The 18,779-nt window shown below is 36.6% G+C and overlaps 1 protein-coding gene across 2 annotated transcripts in view; it reads left to right on the top strand.

The window, feature by feature from the left end:
- The window catches only part of SQOR (sulfide quinone oxidoreductase), a 32,522-nt gene extending 14,321 nt beyond the window's left edge, over nucleotides 1-18,201 (top strand). For both annotated transcript variants that reach the window (XM_072402420.1, XM_072402419.1), the window contains exons 2-10: nucleotides 1,854-2,100; nucleotides 3,031-3,201; nucleotides 5,267-5,320; nucleotides 10,881-11,075; nucleotides 11,738-11,947; nucleotides 13,296-13,479; nucleotides 15,592-15,659; nucleotides 16,580-16,758; nucleotides 17,891-18,201. In XM_072402420.1, coding sequence (XP_072258521.1) covers nucleotides 1,873-2,100; nucleotides 3,031-3,201; nucleotides 5,267-5,320; nucleotides 10,881-11,075; nucleotides 11,738-11,947; nucleotides 13,296-13,479; nucleotides 15,592-15,659; nucleotides 16,580-16,758; nucleotides 17,891-17,948 — 1,347 coding nt within the window. In that variant the 5' untranslated portion in view covers nucleotides 1,854-1,872 and the 3' untranslated portion in view covers nucleotides 17,949-18,201. The remainder of the gene's footprint in view (nucleotides 1-1,853; nucleotides 2,101-3,030; nucleotides 3,202-5,266; nucleotides 5,321-10,880; nucleotides 11,076-11,737; nucleotides 11,948-13,295; nucleotides 13,480-15,591; nucleotides 15,660-16,579; nucleotides 16,759-17,890) is intronic.
- The last annotated feature ends 578 nt before the right edge of the window (nucleotides 18,202-18,779 follow it).

Genomic DNA, 18,779 nt, shown 5'->3' on the forward strand with positions numbered 1-18,779 from the left:
TTTGGAATGAACAGTACCTCCATGCAGTGTCCATCATGTGCAACCATGTATTGCCATAAGAGCCACCGGAAAAAAACATTTCTAAGCAAAAATCTGTCACAAATAATAACTTGTGGGAGATATAGAACTAAATTATACGGTCATATAAATCATGAAAAATATAATCATGGCTTAACAACAAGGGCTTAGACCTAATAGATGCATATGGATTAAATCCAGTCCCTAGCTTTAGGGGGGGTGTCAGATGTACTAATAATATGGTGGACCTTTTTAGTATTTGCTGATGTCCTGGCTGTACCAATGGTTAATTCAATGTACCACAGTTCATTGCTTGGTGATTGTGGTGGCCACAACTTGTGGTGATTGTTCCCCAAATGTGATTGGGATAGTATATAGTCATGGTAATACTGGATGTCTAGCTCTGTCTCCAGAGGCATTGTTACTCTTATGGTGAAGTTATTTCATTAACTGTTTCTGGTCTAGGTTGGTGTCCCTAAATCTAGGGGTCACTTACCTGCCCTTTGCTCCCATGTTGCTCTACACAGCGCACCTATAATTCCTGGATTATATACGTGTTCGAGGCTTGCACGAAATGGCATGTTTTGAGCCTGGTGTGGGCTGTAATTTCTTGCAGAATCATTTTGGCAAAGAAAGGAATAACTTTTATGCCAAAAGAAGCATTAACTGCCGAGTAGACCTAGGAAGTGACATCACAAAGGCTGATGAACCAGACACGATGTTCTCAGCTCTCCACAATGACCGATGTGTGCCCAGCCAATGTTAATAAAGTAGACTGATAAGTAATAATAATGCTTCTGATAAAAAGAATGAAGGTTGCATGCACTTTTAAAATGCACTTTTACCCAGAAAGAATCAGCATGACTACAAGCTTCAACCACACCTTGTGTAAATGAGAACCTTTCACCTGTAAACAACTTTCCAACTGGAAATGTCTACAGACAATCATTGAGCAATTCCTTTAAGTTATGCTTTACGGGGTGCCTGGCTGCATTCATAAAATTGTTAGTAATCAATCATTAGAGAAGCCACCAATTTGATTTATCAATTTTACTTTGGCAATGTTTTTGAAAGAACATCTGTTGTACAACATTTTTGTGTAGGTACCTATGCTGTGCAGTGTTCTCCCCAGCACCTTTTAACTGGGCGCACCACCCGGCACTTTTCAGTAACTACCCGGCTGTTTTTGGATGCCTAGTGAAAAGTTGGGTCACAACACAGGGGCACTGGACAGCTGAGGCCTAATTCAAAGATGGTTAAAAATTGGACATACTAAGGGGTGAGCATTAGAAAGATGGTACAAAGTTTAGGGTGACAGTATAAACCTGATAGAAAATTTAGAGGTTACTGTATTCCTATGGAAACTTGAAACACCAAATTTGTAATGAGTTGCCCAGTCCACTTTTTGACCACCTGCCTACAGCTTCTTCCAATCTAGTTTAAAAAATTAAACAAATTGTGGGCAGTGGTGTTTGTGCTTTATATGTGTATGACTATCCTGTACATTATTCATACATTATATATAAGTGCATCTTGAAAACTTCCTGTCACTGACATTGAAGCTTTTTTTTGCCCTTGGCATCCTCCTAGCTGTTTCTGAGCTGTTAGAAACCAACTGAAACATGACTTTAGAATCCTTGTTGTGATCTTTTTAGTTAATTCTTTCATAGTGTAAATAGCTACAGAAGTCAGCCAAATATACCGTGTTTTAAAGCTTTTTATGTACTATTAAGAGTATTTAAAAAAATGGAATGCCCATAGTTGGGGAACATATGTACTTTAAGCTATTTGTGCATAATAGAATTTTATTTTCAAGTAATTTTTTTTGTTTACAGGTATTTATCTCAGCCAGAGATGGCCTTCGTTGGAGCAGCGTCCTGTGGGGGCCATGCCCACCATTGTGCTCATTTAATAAGAACTGGAGTGAGCACCAACCGTAGTTTACACATGACGAGTAGATTCGCTGCCAAAGAGTATTATGATGTGGTGGTTGTTGGTGGTGGTGCCGGAGGAATTACCATGAGTGCTCGGATGAAGAGAAAAGTTGGAGCTGGGAAAGTTGCAGTCATAGAGCCAAGTGAGGTACAGTGGCAAATTTTCATTTCTATGCTGTAATCTATTTTGTACATTTACTTTGCTGCAAATTTATTGAGGCACACATTAGTGCTGTTGGTAAAATTCATTTAAGTATTAACATGCCACAATCTGCCATGTGGCATTCATTGTTAGTTAAACAGTAAGGCTGTTACCACTGGTGATAAAGTTGTGATGCAGTTACTACCTCTTGATGATCCTGAACAGTTTCCTTCAGTATTATATTATGTTTTTTGTCATTCGTGGCCACCCATAGACAATGAATGCCACGACTGCAAAATGTTCAGCAACAACTTGGATGCAGTTGAACTGCAGACTTTCAGCTTTTTTTCAGTGGGTTGAACAAAAGAACTGCATAAAAATGCGAGGAACTAAAGCCTTTTTTAACTCAATCACTTTATTTCAGGGGCTCAAAAGTAATTGGACAAATTAAAAAGCTGAAAACATTTCTAGTACTTGGTTGAAAACCCTTTGCTGGTAATGACAGCCTGTAGTCTTGAACTCATGGACATCACCAGATGCTGGGTTTCCTCCTTTTTAATGCTCTGCCAGGCCTTTACTGCAGCCCACTGAATTAAAGCTGAAAGTCTGCAGTTCAACTGCATCTGAGTTGTTTCATTTAAAATTATTTGTAGTAATGTACAGAACCAAAATTAGAAAAAAGTTGTCTCTGTCCAAATATTTATGGACCTAACTGTAAATGTTAAATATATATGTTTAACAAAACCCAAATACCCTTTATTAAAGGGTGCTTGTCTAACAGAGCTTGCAGAGCATTGTGGACATTCTAGTTGGGCTGCCCAACATAGCAGCTATTTGTCATTCCCTTCAGAGTCCTCTGAACCATAGACAGAAAATTTGACCTGCATTAATATTGATAATAAATTATTTAACATTTTACCTTACTTTACTCTTTAGACACATTACTACCAACCCATGTGGACTTTGGTTGGTGGAGGTGCCAAGAAGCTGGCAAATTCTAGTCGCTCTACAGCAAGTGTGATCCCTTCAGGAGTCAAATGGATCAAATCAGAAGTAAAAAGCTTTGATCCTGACAATAACTCCATCCGGATAGACGATGACAAAGAGGTAACTTTCTTTGCTGGAAGCAGCTTTTCCTAAATTATCTCATTACCCACAATGTAACATGCTGATCACAGTTGACCCCTGGCCCTCACCGATTTCATTTGAGCTGCAAAATCCAACACTTGGCCAGAAAAAATAAAAATAACACTAGGCTAAAAAAAGGTTTGAATTGTATAGATTTGTTTTAACAAATGTAAGATTGCAGTTCTAACAGTCTACAGTCATAAAAAACAATTGTGGGTAAACATTAGAATGATGCAAATACTTCTCAGAACACACTAGGTAGCTTACTTAGAGTGCAAATATCAGGGCTCTTTTACACCAAGACACTATGCTACAACATACATTATTGTGCTTGTGACGTGCTATAGCTTGTTGCAGCATTCATCCATTAAGGAGATTCATATAAAATTTGCCATATAAAATTGTGCATTATGATTTCAGATTGCAGAGGCAGACAGATTGCAGTATTTTTTTGTGTGATTACACTAGCACAAATAAATGTTGACATTTGAGTGCCACATTTACTTTATCTACTCTGTTTGCTGTAAATTGAGAAAGATAGATCAGTTACAGAACAAGAACAGAATGGAAGGTTATTGGCGGTTAAGAGGAAATAATGAACTAGTTATTGTGGTCAAATAGAAGAAAGCTGTGAATACCAAAATTAGAATGTTGATAGTATATGCATAGTATATGCATTATCAACAATTAATTGCCAGATGGTGAATGGTCTGGCTTTTTTTCAATATATAGATCATACAGACATGGTGAAGAGGTTCCGTTTTTGTAAAAGATGAAAATGTAAAGACTGCTAGAACCAGACATGGTGTCTGCAGAACCTTAAACATAAAAAGATAAGCCCCAAACAATGCTGGAATCTATTTATTTTATTGCTGCAATTCACATCGTAACAGGCAAAAGGTTAAAAACCAACGCCAATGATTGTTTAACACATTCAATACAAGCTGCAAAGTTTAGGTTTTTTACCTTCCCACTTACTGAACCCTTGTGATTTTTTTTTATGCGCTGGGGAACTTCACTGATCAGTAGGGAGATAGAAGTGGGCTGGAGGACAAACTCAAACTTTCTTGTAAAATGAGATTTGCTTCTGATTTAGGCTGCATAAAAAAAATGGTTGGTTACCCAACTTAGTCAAACTTAGGTTTTCCAAAGGGGTGTACAAAAGGATATCACAATAATTTGTTCCAGTCTTGGGTGTAAAAATACATTCTTTGTGATGTTCTTGTAAAGGGTCCCCACTGCTTATGTGCTAAAAATCGCTAAGAGGGAACATTTGTAGGCCAAAGCAACAGGTTCACTTTAATGGTGATTTAATATGCAGAAAGTATTACCTTCCTTTTAGCCCCAAAACTCCTCCACTCCATTTGTCCTTTGGGTGCAAAGAAAAATACATGGCACTTCTGGGTAAGGGAGATCAGGTGACTAATGTCGTATGTGGATGGAGAGAAAATCATCAGCCCTGTGTAAGCTCTAGGCTACAACAAAGTGTCTTCCTTTCATCCAGAACAGAGAGTAAAAGAAAGACTGGCAAATGCAGCACGGTGGCTAAGGGGTTAGCACTCTAGCCCTTGTAGCTCTAAGTCCCAGATTTAAATCTTAACCAGGACACTATCTGCATGGAGTTTGCAGGTTCTCCCTGTGTTTCCATGGGTTTCCTCTGGGTATTTAGGTTTCTTCCAACATTCCAAACATATTCAGTTAGAATAATTGGCTTCTCTCAAAAATTGACCTTAGACTGTGTTAATGACATATGACTATGATAGATACATTAGATTGTGAGCTCCATTGAGGGACAGTTAGTGACATGACTATGGACTTTGTAAAGTGCTGTGTAATATGAAGGCACTATATAAATACTGTGTAATAATATTAATAATAATAATAAAGTGCAGCTGCATAGTAAGCAATCAAAGGTGTCTAAGCTGTATGAGTAGCACAGGTTGGCAGAATGATCTTTACAATATTTCATTTGTGATATGTTTTTTAATATGTAACATGATTATCATTCTCATAAGTAACTCCTTTGTATTTCTTTTGTTTGCAGATAAGTTACAAATATTTAATTATTGCTCTGGGCATCAAGTTGCAATTTGAAAAGGTATGGTATGAATACAAATGTTATATAAGTATGTAGAGATGTTTGTTATAAGGGAAACACTGTCAATGCACCCGCTGATATCAGTGGCTATATAGTATATTGTTCTGTAAGTAGGACGGGGGTAGTGGTACAGATTAAAGATAAAGTATTGATGGAAAATATATCAAGAAAAGTTTAGGCAGGCTCTTTCTCCTTGGTAATGACAATGACACATTGCAGTGTTATCTGTAGGACAGTGTGGCACATTATTGGCCAATAAAATATGAAGAATCAATAAACATTCACATGAGCACAGTAACTCATCATTATTTATAAGCTTAAGGTTGTAGACATATTCAATCAATCTAAGTAAAGATAGCCTAATATAAATATGTATCTAATGAGCTTTCAGGCATTAATTGCTATAAGCTGTTTACATGAGGAAATGAGAAACTCAGCTTTGTGACAATGCTTATTACCAGTCCAGTGGGAGTCTGCTAAACTGTAAAAGTGAACAGTGTTGTCACCATCCTGGCGCTGCAGTGTGGCAGACGTGAGAAAGCTACAAAACTGGCATAACAGAAGCAGATACAATTTGCGGGTAGTTCGGTTCACGTGTACAGAATTCCGTATAACATCAGCCACCATTGGGCTTAAAAGTTCAGTTCAGAGCTGACATAAGTAAACTGACAACTGTGAAAAAACTTCCAAAAGCGTAGATGTGCTCCTTTGTAATTGTATATGTAGAATACAAAGTGCATGTGTTGAAAGGTTAATGAAAACACTACAAAAATTGCAATATTTGACCATTTGCACTTTGAACTTTCCTTCTGGAAACAGTCAAACCTGTTATTTAATTTCTGGAACACTCTGTTGGTTAAAACGGAAAAACAAATTTCAGAGAAATGCAGCTACAGAGTTTTTATACTTTTAGGAATTGTGTTCTGTATTGATCACATATTATCTGTGTACTTCTATTTAGTATAGCATGAAATGGAAGAAATTATTATGTACATAATAGTGTACTTATCAGTAGACATGATGAGGTTAAATAATAGGACCTAATGAATTTCTTTAACTTTATTGATCGAGTACTGCACTGGTACTTACGTATACCACTTGTTGCGCTGCCTTTGTCTACTCAGTTGAAGAAAAAAACTGCTGCTAGCTTAAGCTAGCAGCTGGCACGCTCAGTGGTGTTGAATGGAGTTTTTGTTTTCAAACCAATGGTGTTCAGTAGCGCAAGCAGGGGTACAGTTTGCTTTGCATGAACATATTTGTCTCAGGTCCTAAAAGTAACAACATGGTCACTTTAAAGCTGATTTCTAGGCAAATATAAAAATTAGATTATGTATGTATATATATATATATATATATATATATATATATATATATACAGTATATATATATCGCTCATCAGCACTCATGAGCGAAAATGGAACGTTTTCACAAGGGAAAAGAACAAAAGGAACTTTACTGTATTCCTTAAGTAATTCTTTCCTGGAAGAAAAGGGGTGAGGTGGGGGGTGGTTACATTGCCAATCCTAACCTGATGATCCTGATGAGTCAGTTACTGGGAACAGATCCCGTCTATAGTAAGTTCTTTTTTTAATCCCATGCATTGCTATATGGAATACATGCATTAAAGTCCTGACTGGGATTCACCACCTTATAACAAAAAAGTAAAAAAGTACCACTGAAGAATATTGGCAGTGTCAACTATCCTGCAGTCTCTCGAATCAAGTTGTCTGTTTTATTTAATCTGAACCTGTCTAAATGAGAATATGTAGGCTGTCATTGCTAACTTTGAAATTGTAGGTACAGGGAATACTATCCTTTCATCTTCTTTTACTACTTACTATGTCAGTAAGTTGGAACAAGAATGTACTTGTCACATGCACTGGCACCTAATACTTACATACTGCACTTGTTCCAGGTAATTGAGTAAAATCTAAAGATAACAACCCCGAGCATATATACCTGAACAAGTCACTAATGTCCTATATTTTTATCCTGATCTGTTTCTTTTGGTCATCATTCCACTTTCCCTATAAAAAAGGGGCACATGCTCACTGCTTGTTTCAAAGTAGTGAATAAAGTAAGTTGCAGTAGAAGGTAATAAGGTCACTGTGGTTTTGGCATAAGGGAGAAAGTCACCCCAGTTACGGTAAAGGGGAATAAAGTCACCATAGTTTTGCTAGCAGGGGATAAGGTCACCAAGTTTCAGTGAAACATTTGGTTGCCTCGCTTCCAGTAGAATAGAATAAAGTCACCATTATTGAATTAGAAAGTGATAAAGTCATTATAGATTTGGTAGAAGGGAGTAAGGCCACCTTGGTTTCAGCAGATGGGGAAAAAATCACTTTGTTTTCAGTGGAAGCAAATAAAGCCCCATAGTAAAGGGGAACAACATCACCTTGGTTTCAGTAGAAGGAGATAAGTTCACCTATGCTTCAGTAGAAGAGAATAAGGCCACCATGAATTTAATAGACGAGGATAAAGCCACCTTGGATTCAGTAGACGGGGATAGGCCCACCATAGATTTAATAGACAGGGATAAGGCCACCTTGGATTCAGTAGATGGGGGGTTATCATAGTTTAAGTAGAAAGGAATAAGGTCGCCTTTGTTTTAGCATGATGGGATGTAGTCTTCTTCGTTTTGTATAGGCGATATGGTCAGAATGGATTCAGATGAATGGGTGTCACTTTCAGCATTTCGGAATAAAGTAACTATAGCTCTAGTAGATAGGAATAATGTCACCTTGGTTTTGTCACCTTGGTTTTCAGAAGGGGATAAAGTCATTGAGTTTCTAAGTGTAACATCATTATGGTTCAAGTTGAAGGAAATAAAGTCACCATGATTTCAGAAGAAGGAGATTAAGTCCTTGTGGGTTCATTAGGAAGGGATAAAGTTACCATGGTTTTCAGAGCTATTAGGAGGATAGGCAGATCTTCAGAACAGACACAATTATCTGGCTTTGTACTTAAAGCTATTCTGCCTGATGATATCTTTTAATGAATAACTACCAGGTTTAATTTCCGGCTAGTGGATGATTATGAGAGAAATACAATTACAATTTAATCAAGCTTTAGCTGGCAGGTTTCCATAACAATTTACCTTTCCTACGCATTTCACTTTATCAGTTATCTTCTTGTAGAACAAATATGGGAAGGTGTATCTTGTTATATTGCACAAGAGAATATAACGTCATTGTAATAACAAAACACATGAAAATTAATTTAGAGACTTCCTCTCAATCATTATGATTAAGGGGATTAAAGAGCATTATTCATATTTTAATAATGATTTGTATAGCACCATTTTCCTCTGTAGTGCTGTACAATAGATCTTACCTAGTGGAATATACAGACAAAGTCCATAGCTGGGTCTGACAGCTGTGATATTGTAAGTCACCACTGGAAACCTAAATCAGCGTGGTTCAGAACCATGTGATCAGTATATGAGCCATGGCGTAATGATTACATGTAGGCTGAAGATTTCATTGGAATAAAAAGGAAGCCTTTGGTCTGCCAGTGAGCCCTGCCACCTCCAGGCTTCAATATTCATCTCCAGTGCCATATGTTTAAAGTGGAACTAATAAAAAGTTATCTGTCTCCCAGAAGGTTCAGTAAATGTTATTTAATATTAAACATGCCAATTTTTCAATGTGTTATTATTTACATGAACATTATTGCCACAGTTTTGTATTTTATGTCAGTTCATAACCAAATTTTCAAGCTCCTATCTGCCCTTATAAATAGATGATATCATAGTTAATGATTAGTAGTGTCACACTTATCTTGTCCTCAATAAAGTGCAGTTGCCTCTCTCCTGCTCATGTGGGCAGTTCTGATTCTGGGCATGCCTACGCTACCAAGCTTTATTGGATTCGCCCATCCAGCTGACCAAGCAGGAAATAGCCTCGTTACCATCCCTGGCTATTTAGCTAGCTCAGACACAGCACTCAGCGTTTGTGCAATGTGTCTTCGCTAGTTCCAAGCCCCCTAGCTCTGCTGAGCATTTCCTGTAACAGCTGTTGTTTAATTCAGTGCTTTCCCTGTTCAGCTCTTGTGTTAACCCCTCGTTGTCCAATCTGTTGATTCCCAGCCAAAGCCCCTGTGCTGTTCCAGTGTTCCTCTCTGTCTGTGGATATTCCTGTGTCACCTGTGCCTCCTGTTGCTTCCAGTGTCTCCTGTGTTCTCTGTGTCTGCAGTGGCCCCTGTGTCACTGGTGTCTTTTTCCTGGATCGCTGGTATTTGACCCCTGGCTTGTGACCTAATCTCTCTTGCTTTCAGCCTGCTTTGACCCCGGCTTTCTCTGCTTAGTGATTTGGTACCGTGCATCCTCCTGCCCACCCTGGTGTGCCCAAGGACCGCAACCTGGCAGTAACCAACAGTGCAACATCCTCACCACTAGAGGCTCTGGAGAAGACCTTGTTACTGCTTAGACTCTGCGCCAAAGCCTTTCTTAGGGCTTACACCACTTTTGTGCAAGTTGTAGCGCCCCCTAGTGGTCCTGTCTCCCCAAGCGTGACAGGTAGCACCATAGCACCTGCAGAGTTAAATATGAAAATGACGCTGTCTTTGGCTGCAAAAGAAAAGGAGGATTAGGTTCCCTTTATTGCTATAATTTTCAGATTACAATAAAATAATAAATCTGAATAGGATGTAGAAAAATAAAAATAAGCAAAAAAAAGAAGCATTTTATGCATTTGTCAATATTTGTAGTAAAAACATATAAGGGTTTTCTTTTTTTCCAGATTGGAGTTACCAGATGGATACTGACTCCAAGACTTAAAGTGTATATTTATTTAGGGCAAAGCAACAGATTCATGTAAATGCCTACCCGTACCCAGCTATTATACGTACCTTCCTTTTAATGCCCCCCTACCCCACATGATGGTACCTGAATCTGGCAAATTGGATCACTGTTACTGAATCCTGGGAGGAAAATAGGAAAGACATTTATGTTACCTGTACACTTAAGTACCAGGCTGCAGAAGGCCAGGGGTGAATATTTATTGGAAGGAGGAGAGAATAGGCATCTAAACGTTGCATGAGCTACCCACAGTCTCAATTTAAAATGCCCATACACAAGCTAAGTTGGCAACAACATTGAAGATAATGGTGCTCTATTAACTAACTAATTATCAAAATATTAGCTTAATAAATGGCAGCTCCCATATTTTAATTTGGATTCTTTTCTCCTTGGCATCAAAGGTAAAAAAGTAACTTTCAGATGCTGGAATGTAATGCACAACATGCCCCATGTCCATTAACTACATGACACTGGAATAAAAGTATCCTAACAAGTAATACATAATAAGTCCACATGGTGGCAGCATTCACTAGGCAAGTAAGCTGCATCTATTTTATTTTGGTAGTGGTACATTCCTATGGTATTCTTGCCTCAAGAGCACTAGATTTATGGGGGTTACAATATATGAAATATTATATATTAAAGACTATTAAAACTAGTGTATGAGCAATACATACAGTTATGGGTATGACCTAGAGGTTATGAGATTTATAGCAATCATTTAGAATTTATAGTGACCTCACCTGTGTTTCCATGAAATAGGTGAAAGGACTGCCAGAAGGATTTCAGTATCCCAAAATTGGTTCCAACTACTCTGTAAAAACTGTAGAGAAGACCTGGAAGGCCCTGCAGGACTTTAAAAAGGGAAATGCGATATTCACCTTCCCCAACACTCCAGTGAAATGTGCAGGAGCTCCACAGAAGATCATGTATTTATCAGAGGAGTACCTCAGGAAGGTATGTATGTTATACAGCTTGTGCTTTTTTATCCACATAAGTGGTACATGAAAATATGCATGCCCCAGCATAATATAGTGTGTGATGATAATACAAAAGAAAGTATTTTATGCACATAAATTAAATAAATAAAAGCGATTCAGAATTGCCAACAAGGGGTTGCATAAAACCCATATAAAATTCATTTATATCCTTCATATAAAAAAGTTATTTTATTTTTATAGATGTAACCAATTCATTTTTATTTTGAGTATATTAGTTTCTGTACTTTCAATGCTTTTTATTTATTTCAATATTTTAAACTTAATTTATTGTAATTTTAAAGTTGACGTTTTATTATCATGATATTTAGCCCTATTTTGACCTGTTTTGAAGTTATCCTATAGAACTAAAAAAAAAAAAGTTAACAGTTGCTATGTTGCAAGGTACATATAGAAATGTTATTGCCCCAAAACAGTACCCTGAAAATCAACCTTTTGGTTAAAACTAAAAAATAAATAAATAAATAAATATATATATATATATATATATATATATATATATATATTGCATACATCTTATTTATATAAGATTTATATTGCATACATACTTATTGTATTATTGCTTGTGTGTATATCCCTGCCATTATATATGTAAAATCATTTTGTCATTTGCACCTCTAGAATGGAAAACGGTCTGATGCCAACTTCATCTTCAACACATCATTGGGGGTCATTTTTGGTGTAAAGAAGTATGCAGATGCCCTTTTGCAAATAATCAAAGAGAGGAACATCAGTGTGAACTTTAGGCACAACCTTATTGAGGTCCGTCCGGACAAACAAGAAGCCGTGTTTGAGAACCTTGATAAACCAGGAGAAACCAAAGTGTTTGAGGTAAATGGGAATCCCCTATGGGATAGTCCAATGTTTGCAAGCCATTAGACCAACGGACCGGTCTCGTTTTAAAAAATCCTCTTATTTTCACTACATTCCGTCCATCACAATTGTAGTTATTTCACCTTTTGTGATCATTGAGCTGAACATCCAGATGGGGTGAGCTGTAATAAAAGCAGCCATTCAGTGAAGGACAGGTAGCTATAAGGTTATTGCAGAATAACCATTTGAGGATTTGCAAGTGTTTAACCCTAAAGACATTTTTACTATACAACTATGGACCTGTTCATTTGCCAATAACGTTATATTTACTTAATAATCACTGTAATATATATATATATGTACAGAGTAAGTAAAGTTTAACATATTTTAGTTATTATGTTACTGTTATGTTTTTCATGACCGCTGGTAATCTGAAAGCCTAGGTGATTTTCAAATTAGGCCAAATATTTTTTTTCTGTAAATTAGTGTATTTTTAGCACAACACAAATAAAACAACAATGCTTACAAAATGTTCATAAATGATAAAGAAACATGAAACAAAAAATAGCTTAGCAGATAAGAAGAGGAAGGAACATAAGGCTAATTGGTGTTAATAGGGGTTACTTAAGGATTTAAATGCATAAACATAAGAAAAGAAAAAAAACACTTTTGCGCGTTCCCGTAGTTGGTCACAGAATAAATTTGTGATGTGCAGTTACTAGCTGTGATATTGTATCCATCCAGCAAAGTGTTACAGCCATGGGGGCAGCAAGCTGTTAGAGCAATCAGGCAGATGCTACAGTGAGCTTCAGATTGACTATGGCATGCATGCAGCATATGGGCCATTCTGGAGTGTTTATACATTAGCCCTGCAGGCTCATATGACGTTCTAAAAAATATATTTATATCATGGATGGTCCTCAAGGTGATAAATTTAGACCAGCAGTGGAGGGTATTGACATAGGCCTGCTTGAGCCACTTAAGTGTCCATGGTAATTGTCCAGCTTCTGGGTATTTCAATATATTCCTATAGAATATAAATCAGGTGCAAAGTAATATGTATATAAAATGTTGCATAATAATATTCCATTGCTGGATATTTGCATATGTATATATTGCATTCTGTCATTTTGATCCAAGAATGTCAAGTGCTTCACTGACCTAACCAATATAATTCCATCCAAATGCCATTTTAATTTTTATCATTATCCAGTATTTATACAGTGCTGACATATTACAAAGCGCTTTACAAAGTCAAATCACTAACTCACCCTCCACGGGGCTCATAATCTAATGTTCCCTTTAGTTTGCATGGTAACTGTAGCCTATAATAGTAGTTCACAGACCCGTTTTTTTTGTCTCGCAGTATGAAATGCTTCATGTGACCCCTCCGATGGGACCACAGGACGTTCTAGTGAACAGCCCAGTGGCAGATGCTGCTGGTTGGGTGGATGTAGACAAGGACACACTCCAACATAAGAAGTACCCCAATGTTTTTGGCATTGGTGACTGCACCAATCTTCCAACTTCAAAAACAGCAGCTGCTGTAGGTAAGTTTGATTGCACAAAATGTCTTTTGTTTCAAAAGGAAATTTTGCCCTGCAGTGCAATCATAGGATTGTTTTACAGGGTAATTTCCTAAACTGCTATTCTGTTCAAGCCTGTACAATGACATCCTTATCTGCACCCTGCATGCACGTGTCCCATGACTGATAATAGAATTCCCTTGTATTACCTTGTGCACAGTGTGTACTAGACAAGCAGAACAATGTAAAAGTTTGTATGGAGCACAAAAGCCTTATGGTTACATTTCATAACTTCCTTTCAAAACTTGATTTTGTGATCAAGTTGGTGTGGATGTTTTTATTTATTTGAATGGTGCTTAGAATACATGTATGCATTCTTTTGTGCTGTGTTTTCTTATTTTGCCAGGAAAAAGCTGTAAAACAAATTAAACAGGAAATGTAGCAAATAAACAGTTTGCAGGTGTAAATGGGCCCTTGTGCAAAACCAATGTTCATATACAAAGCACATTAGCCTACAGCACACAACACAATATTATTTTACTGTAGTCATGTCAATGAACACTAAAGTCTCTTTAATATTATTACCTGCACTATCAGCATTGTCTTATTACTAAATCGGTGTGCTATTGTATCTGAAGGGTGGATTAGGTTTGCCAATTACCGTAACAGTAATAAGGTATAAAGCAGCTGAGAAATCCTAATACATATAAAGTATCCAGAAAGTTAGGACTAGCTAGAAGTGTTTTTGGTTTGATGATAATATCTGTCCACATGTCTTATTTATGTGTACAGCTAGCTGTCCTAACATTTTTAGATGTTCCCTGCTAAGATCAGACGTCATCTGAGGACACTTTTTAGTGACCTTTTTTGACCACGACGTTTCTAGTATTATTGTTCCCTTCTGAAAAGATAACATATGAAGTGTCACAATGTCCTAGGTTGTTAGATATGTGCAGTTTTAGTGAAGTAAATAATTTATGTAGGTTTGAGTTTGTAGAAAGGTCGATCTAGTAGTTTGGTGGATCTTCACGTGTCCAGATCCTTTCAACCTAAGCAAGTAGGACTTGTTTGGGAAATCTTTGGGTCTATACTTTGAGATTAGAAAAGCTGCCATTGCTGAACTTATACTAAAGAATTCAGGTTGTCTAGATGTAAAGTAGACCCTTTGGTTTCAGTCATTGCAGTCACACAATCAGGAAAAAAACATGTGGAAGGCACAATTACTTGGACACCTGAGCTGAATGTATTACATGCCAATGATCAGAACACCAACCAGGAAAGCTGTATTTTTTTTGATCCAGGTCAGAAATGGGACTTGACATAATCTCTCAGTATAGGTTCTCTTTCGGACTGTATTGAAGGGTGATGGCAAAGTGCTTTTAACAACTCAGGCAAGACCTATCCAGTCATAACAGCTTGGGCTAAATATATCTAGGCAAGTATAAACATTCAATGCTGTAGTTTGAGGACCAAAACAGTAACAGTGCTTCTTGATCAAACAAGCATATGTATATAAAATACGTAATTTGGGTGTAATGTGCCCTATGGAATTCAAGTATCAAAGGGTATGGGATACACGGGAATGGATATTGATCTTTCAATGTTTGTATTTTCTAATTATGACAATGTTACATGCATATCCAAGTGATAGGGAGTTTTAAAACTTTTTCTGGAGCTGGAAAAAGCAAGCAATGAATGCAACAGTAACACAACCACCTTGATTTGTGTTAATATTACATTGTTCTCAGTGGCAGCATCAGTGTTCTGTATTTATTTTTTTACCAGAACATATTCTGCTGCATAATTTGGGTGCCAAATGCTAAAAACCCAGCAGAGAATCACTGTTTAAGCTGTAGCTAGAACCTCGCACGCCACATAAAAAGGCCCTGCCAATTGGGCAGCCTTGGTCTATGGAATCGTTTAAAAACTGTGACAAAAGAATACATTTTACACAGCAAAAATACAGCAACCAATCAAAATCTAGTCATTCCTAATACTGTTACATATGGATCAGAAAGTAAAAGCAAACCAAATGAATTACTCATGAACTATTGTTATTTTGTCAGTTGTAGGATATTATGTGTAAAATGTATTAGAAGGTTGTAATTATGATTTTGTTGTGTTTTTTTGTTTTAGCTGCCCAATCTGCAACACTAGACAAAACAATTTCCATGTTTATGAAAAACCAAAAATCATCTGCCAAAGTAAGTAACATAGGTACAAAACCGATAAGCTTATCTATAGATTGTAATTCTAGTGATTAGATTGCAATTGACAGTGATGAATCGGATAAGAAATTAGTGGGTTTTTTTTCTTTAAAATTATTCTTTCATGTAAAGGTCATTTATTATACTTAAAAGGTAATACTGGTAATATACACTGCAAGTTTCACAGAGTTACATAATAATATTATCTCATATTTATATAGCACTGCACAGTCTACGCTAGTGATGACATTCTCCCCTTTACTACATCTACTACATCTTTCTGCAAGTTACAGACCAGGGATGGCTTTGAACAATGATGAGAAGCCTTGTCTATGTTTCTTTAGTATAGTACTGTTACCCTTTCATATTATTAGAAAGGGTATGACATAATTATTGTACTCACTGGTGCAATCACCCCTATTTAATGTACAGCGCTGCGTAATATGTTGGCGCTATATAAATCCTGTTTATTAATAATAATAATAATAATAATAATAATCAAAGTAGTAAAGGTGCCTACGTGTTTCTGTGCTGAACTTTGTAGTATTTTATCCTTTTAGTATGCAGTTGATTTAAAGACTCTATATATATATTCTACTATTATTACATGTACAATGCCCTAATATCCATTTGGGAAATGGAATGTTATCAGAATACAGAACAGGATATCCTATAACTTCTTAGGAAGGCAAACCTGCAAGTTGTAGTTGTTCTTTTGTGACTATAAGTAAAACAAATTCTAGTAATTGGGAGGGTTTACATATATAGTCAATATGTTTTTTCATGTTTGATGAATTTATTATAATGATAATAATCCTGAAAACAGTGAAGCTTATTTTAACCATTACAAGAAAACATGGATCCAGAGTATCTTGTCATGTTTATTGAATCTTTACATTGCCTCCATTATTTTTCAGTATGATGGATACACTTCATGCCCACTGGTGACGGGCTACAGCAAAGTAATCCTGGCTGAGTTCGACTACAACCAGCAGCCACTGGAGACCTTTCCCATTGATCAGGGCAAAGAGAGATGGAGCATGTACCATATGAAAGCAGACTTGATGCCATTCCTTTACTGGCATTTACTTCTCACGTAAGTTACCTTCAGTGCTTGAATTCTCTCCTATAACTGTTTTTTTTTATAAATAAGGATTTTTTTTTGCTTAAATATTAAGAATAAAACTATAAGTGTTCTCGTATTGTGAGTTGTTGACATTTGGAAGGCATACAGTACATTTGTAACTTAAATGTGTGTAAAGGCCATACATGTTTGTTTTGGATGAAGTAGGCAAAGGTTAGACCTTCTGATTTCCTGTTGCATCCTTAGGACAGAAAGTGAAGGGAAATCTATCCAGTGTAATGTAGGCAGCAAAAAGTAACCAAATTGAGGTTTTATGACTCTAAAAGCTAGGCATCACTTATACCAAACCCATTGCTATCTGGGCCCATTGTTGTCAAAAATTTGAATGTAATTTTGAGAGAAAACTTTCAGAAGAAAACTAAAACAGCTGTCACGGGAGTATATATTTGGTATACAACTTTGATGAAAAATCTTAAATAAAAACATTTTGCATATGTTAGCTTTATAGGTTAAATAATTGGGCCTGTTACATGTTTCAGCAATATGATGTAGTGATGTATAATGTCTAACTTATCTGAAAAAATGATTAGATTGCCTGGAAATCCAAAGGTATTTACTAGCAGACCACAAGCAACCAACTTTTGTTGGTTCTCCATTGGATATGTTGGTAAATATTGCTCTAAAGGACACTGATCATGTTGTGCATATGAGTATTCCAGCAAAACCAGTCATGACCTTCCATCTGTGGGTGCATTCAAAGCATGAACCTGTGGTTCACCCCAAGCAATTGGATGGGCAGAATATTGTAAACCTGTGTGCTACCCCTATTTAATGTACAGCGCTGCATAATATGTTGGCGCTATATAAATCCTTTTTTTTTTTATTATTATTAATAATAATAATAATAATAATAATAATAATAATACTTTGAGTCCAATGTTCAAGTGATTTCTAGCCAGTAAATTGATCAGACCAGTCATTGGAGGGAAAAAATAACCTATGACACACAAGCAAATCTGCTGTCAAACACACACATAGGTCCAACAATATTTAGTATGGACAACAGAGTTGCTTTTACGTTTATAACAAAACTAGCCGCATAGTAAAAGAGGATCCAAAATCATTCTTTCTGCTTTCTTCACAGAGGATATTGGGGAGGTCCAGCACCTTACAGAAAGCTATTGCACCTTGGAATGAAGTAATTCAAACAATACACAAACTGTCTGAGTATAAACCGTGCCAACTAATACATTTCCTGCCAGTGTAAGAAAGGACTGTGTTCACCAAAACCCTATTGGACCCTTTTAATCCATGTGCATGTTTGCAGTAAAAAGACTCATGTTCACAAAGCAAACTGCCCTCCGTATTTGGTGTACATCAATAATCTGTTGGTAAAATCATGTATTTTTGTAACAAAAATATCTTTCTACATAAATAAAAGACTTCCAAAAAGTGTTGTGATTGGTTGTTTGTCTTTGTTTTAAATAAAAAGAAAGTCTAAATTCCCATGTAGCCTTTGGCAAATAATTTTGGTATACACACCTGAGAAAAGAAATTAGTCAGACTTGTTCAACGTTCTCTCCTGACCTTACATATTCACAGTGTATCAGGTTGGTGGCTGACATACTTCACATCCTTCAAACTCTGGGTAGTGATGGCTTACAAATTACAGATGGTAAAAGCATTCTAACTTGCTTGTTGATAGTGTTGTTGGCATTGATACGTGGGTTTTCATGCCAGTTTAGCCCTGCATTTTACATTTTTATTTTAAGTGCAAGAATTGCATGTACTCGACTCAATATATAATTATGTTGCTAAAATACATTTTACAGTGTACCTCTACTTCATATACTGCATAGGATATTATGTAACGTATGGTTAAATACTTTAACAAAGGTTATGCTTAGTTCAGTTGGCAAATTGAATAAGATCTGACAATGCTTTTAATATGCAGGGGGCAGACCAGAAGTACATACCTCCAATGAAGGGCAACAACAGAAGCCTGATATTGTTTTTAGCATTCCACAAAGAAG

This window comes from Pyxicephalus adspersus, chromosome 2 (genome assembly GCF_032062135.1).
Source record: "Pyxicephalus adspersus chromosome 2, UCB_Pads_2.0, whole genome shotgun sequence".
Lineage (NCBI taxonomy): Eukaryota > Metazoa > Chordata > Amphibia > Anura > Pyxicephalidae > Pyxicephalus > Pyxicephalus adspersus.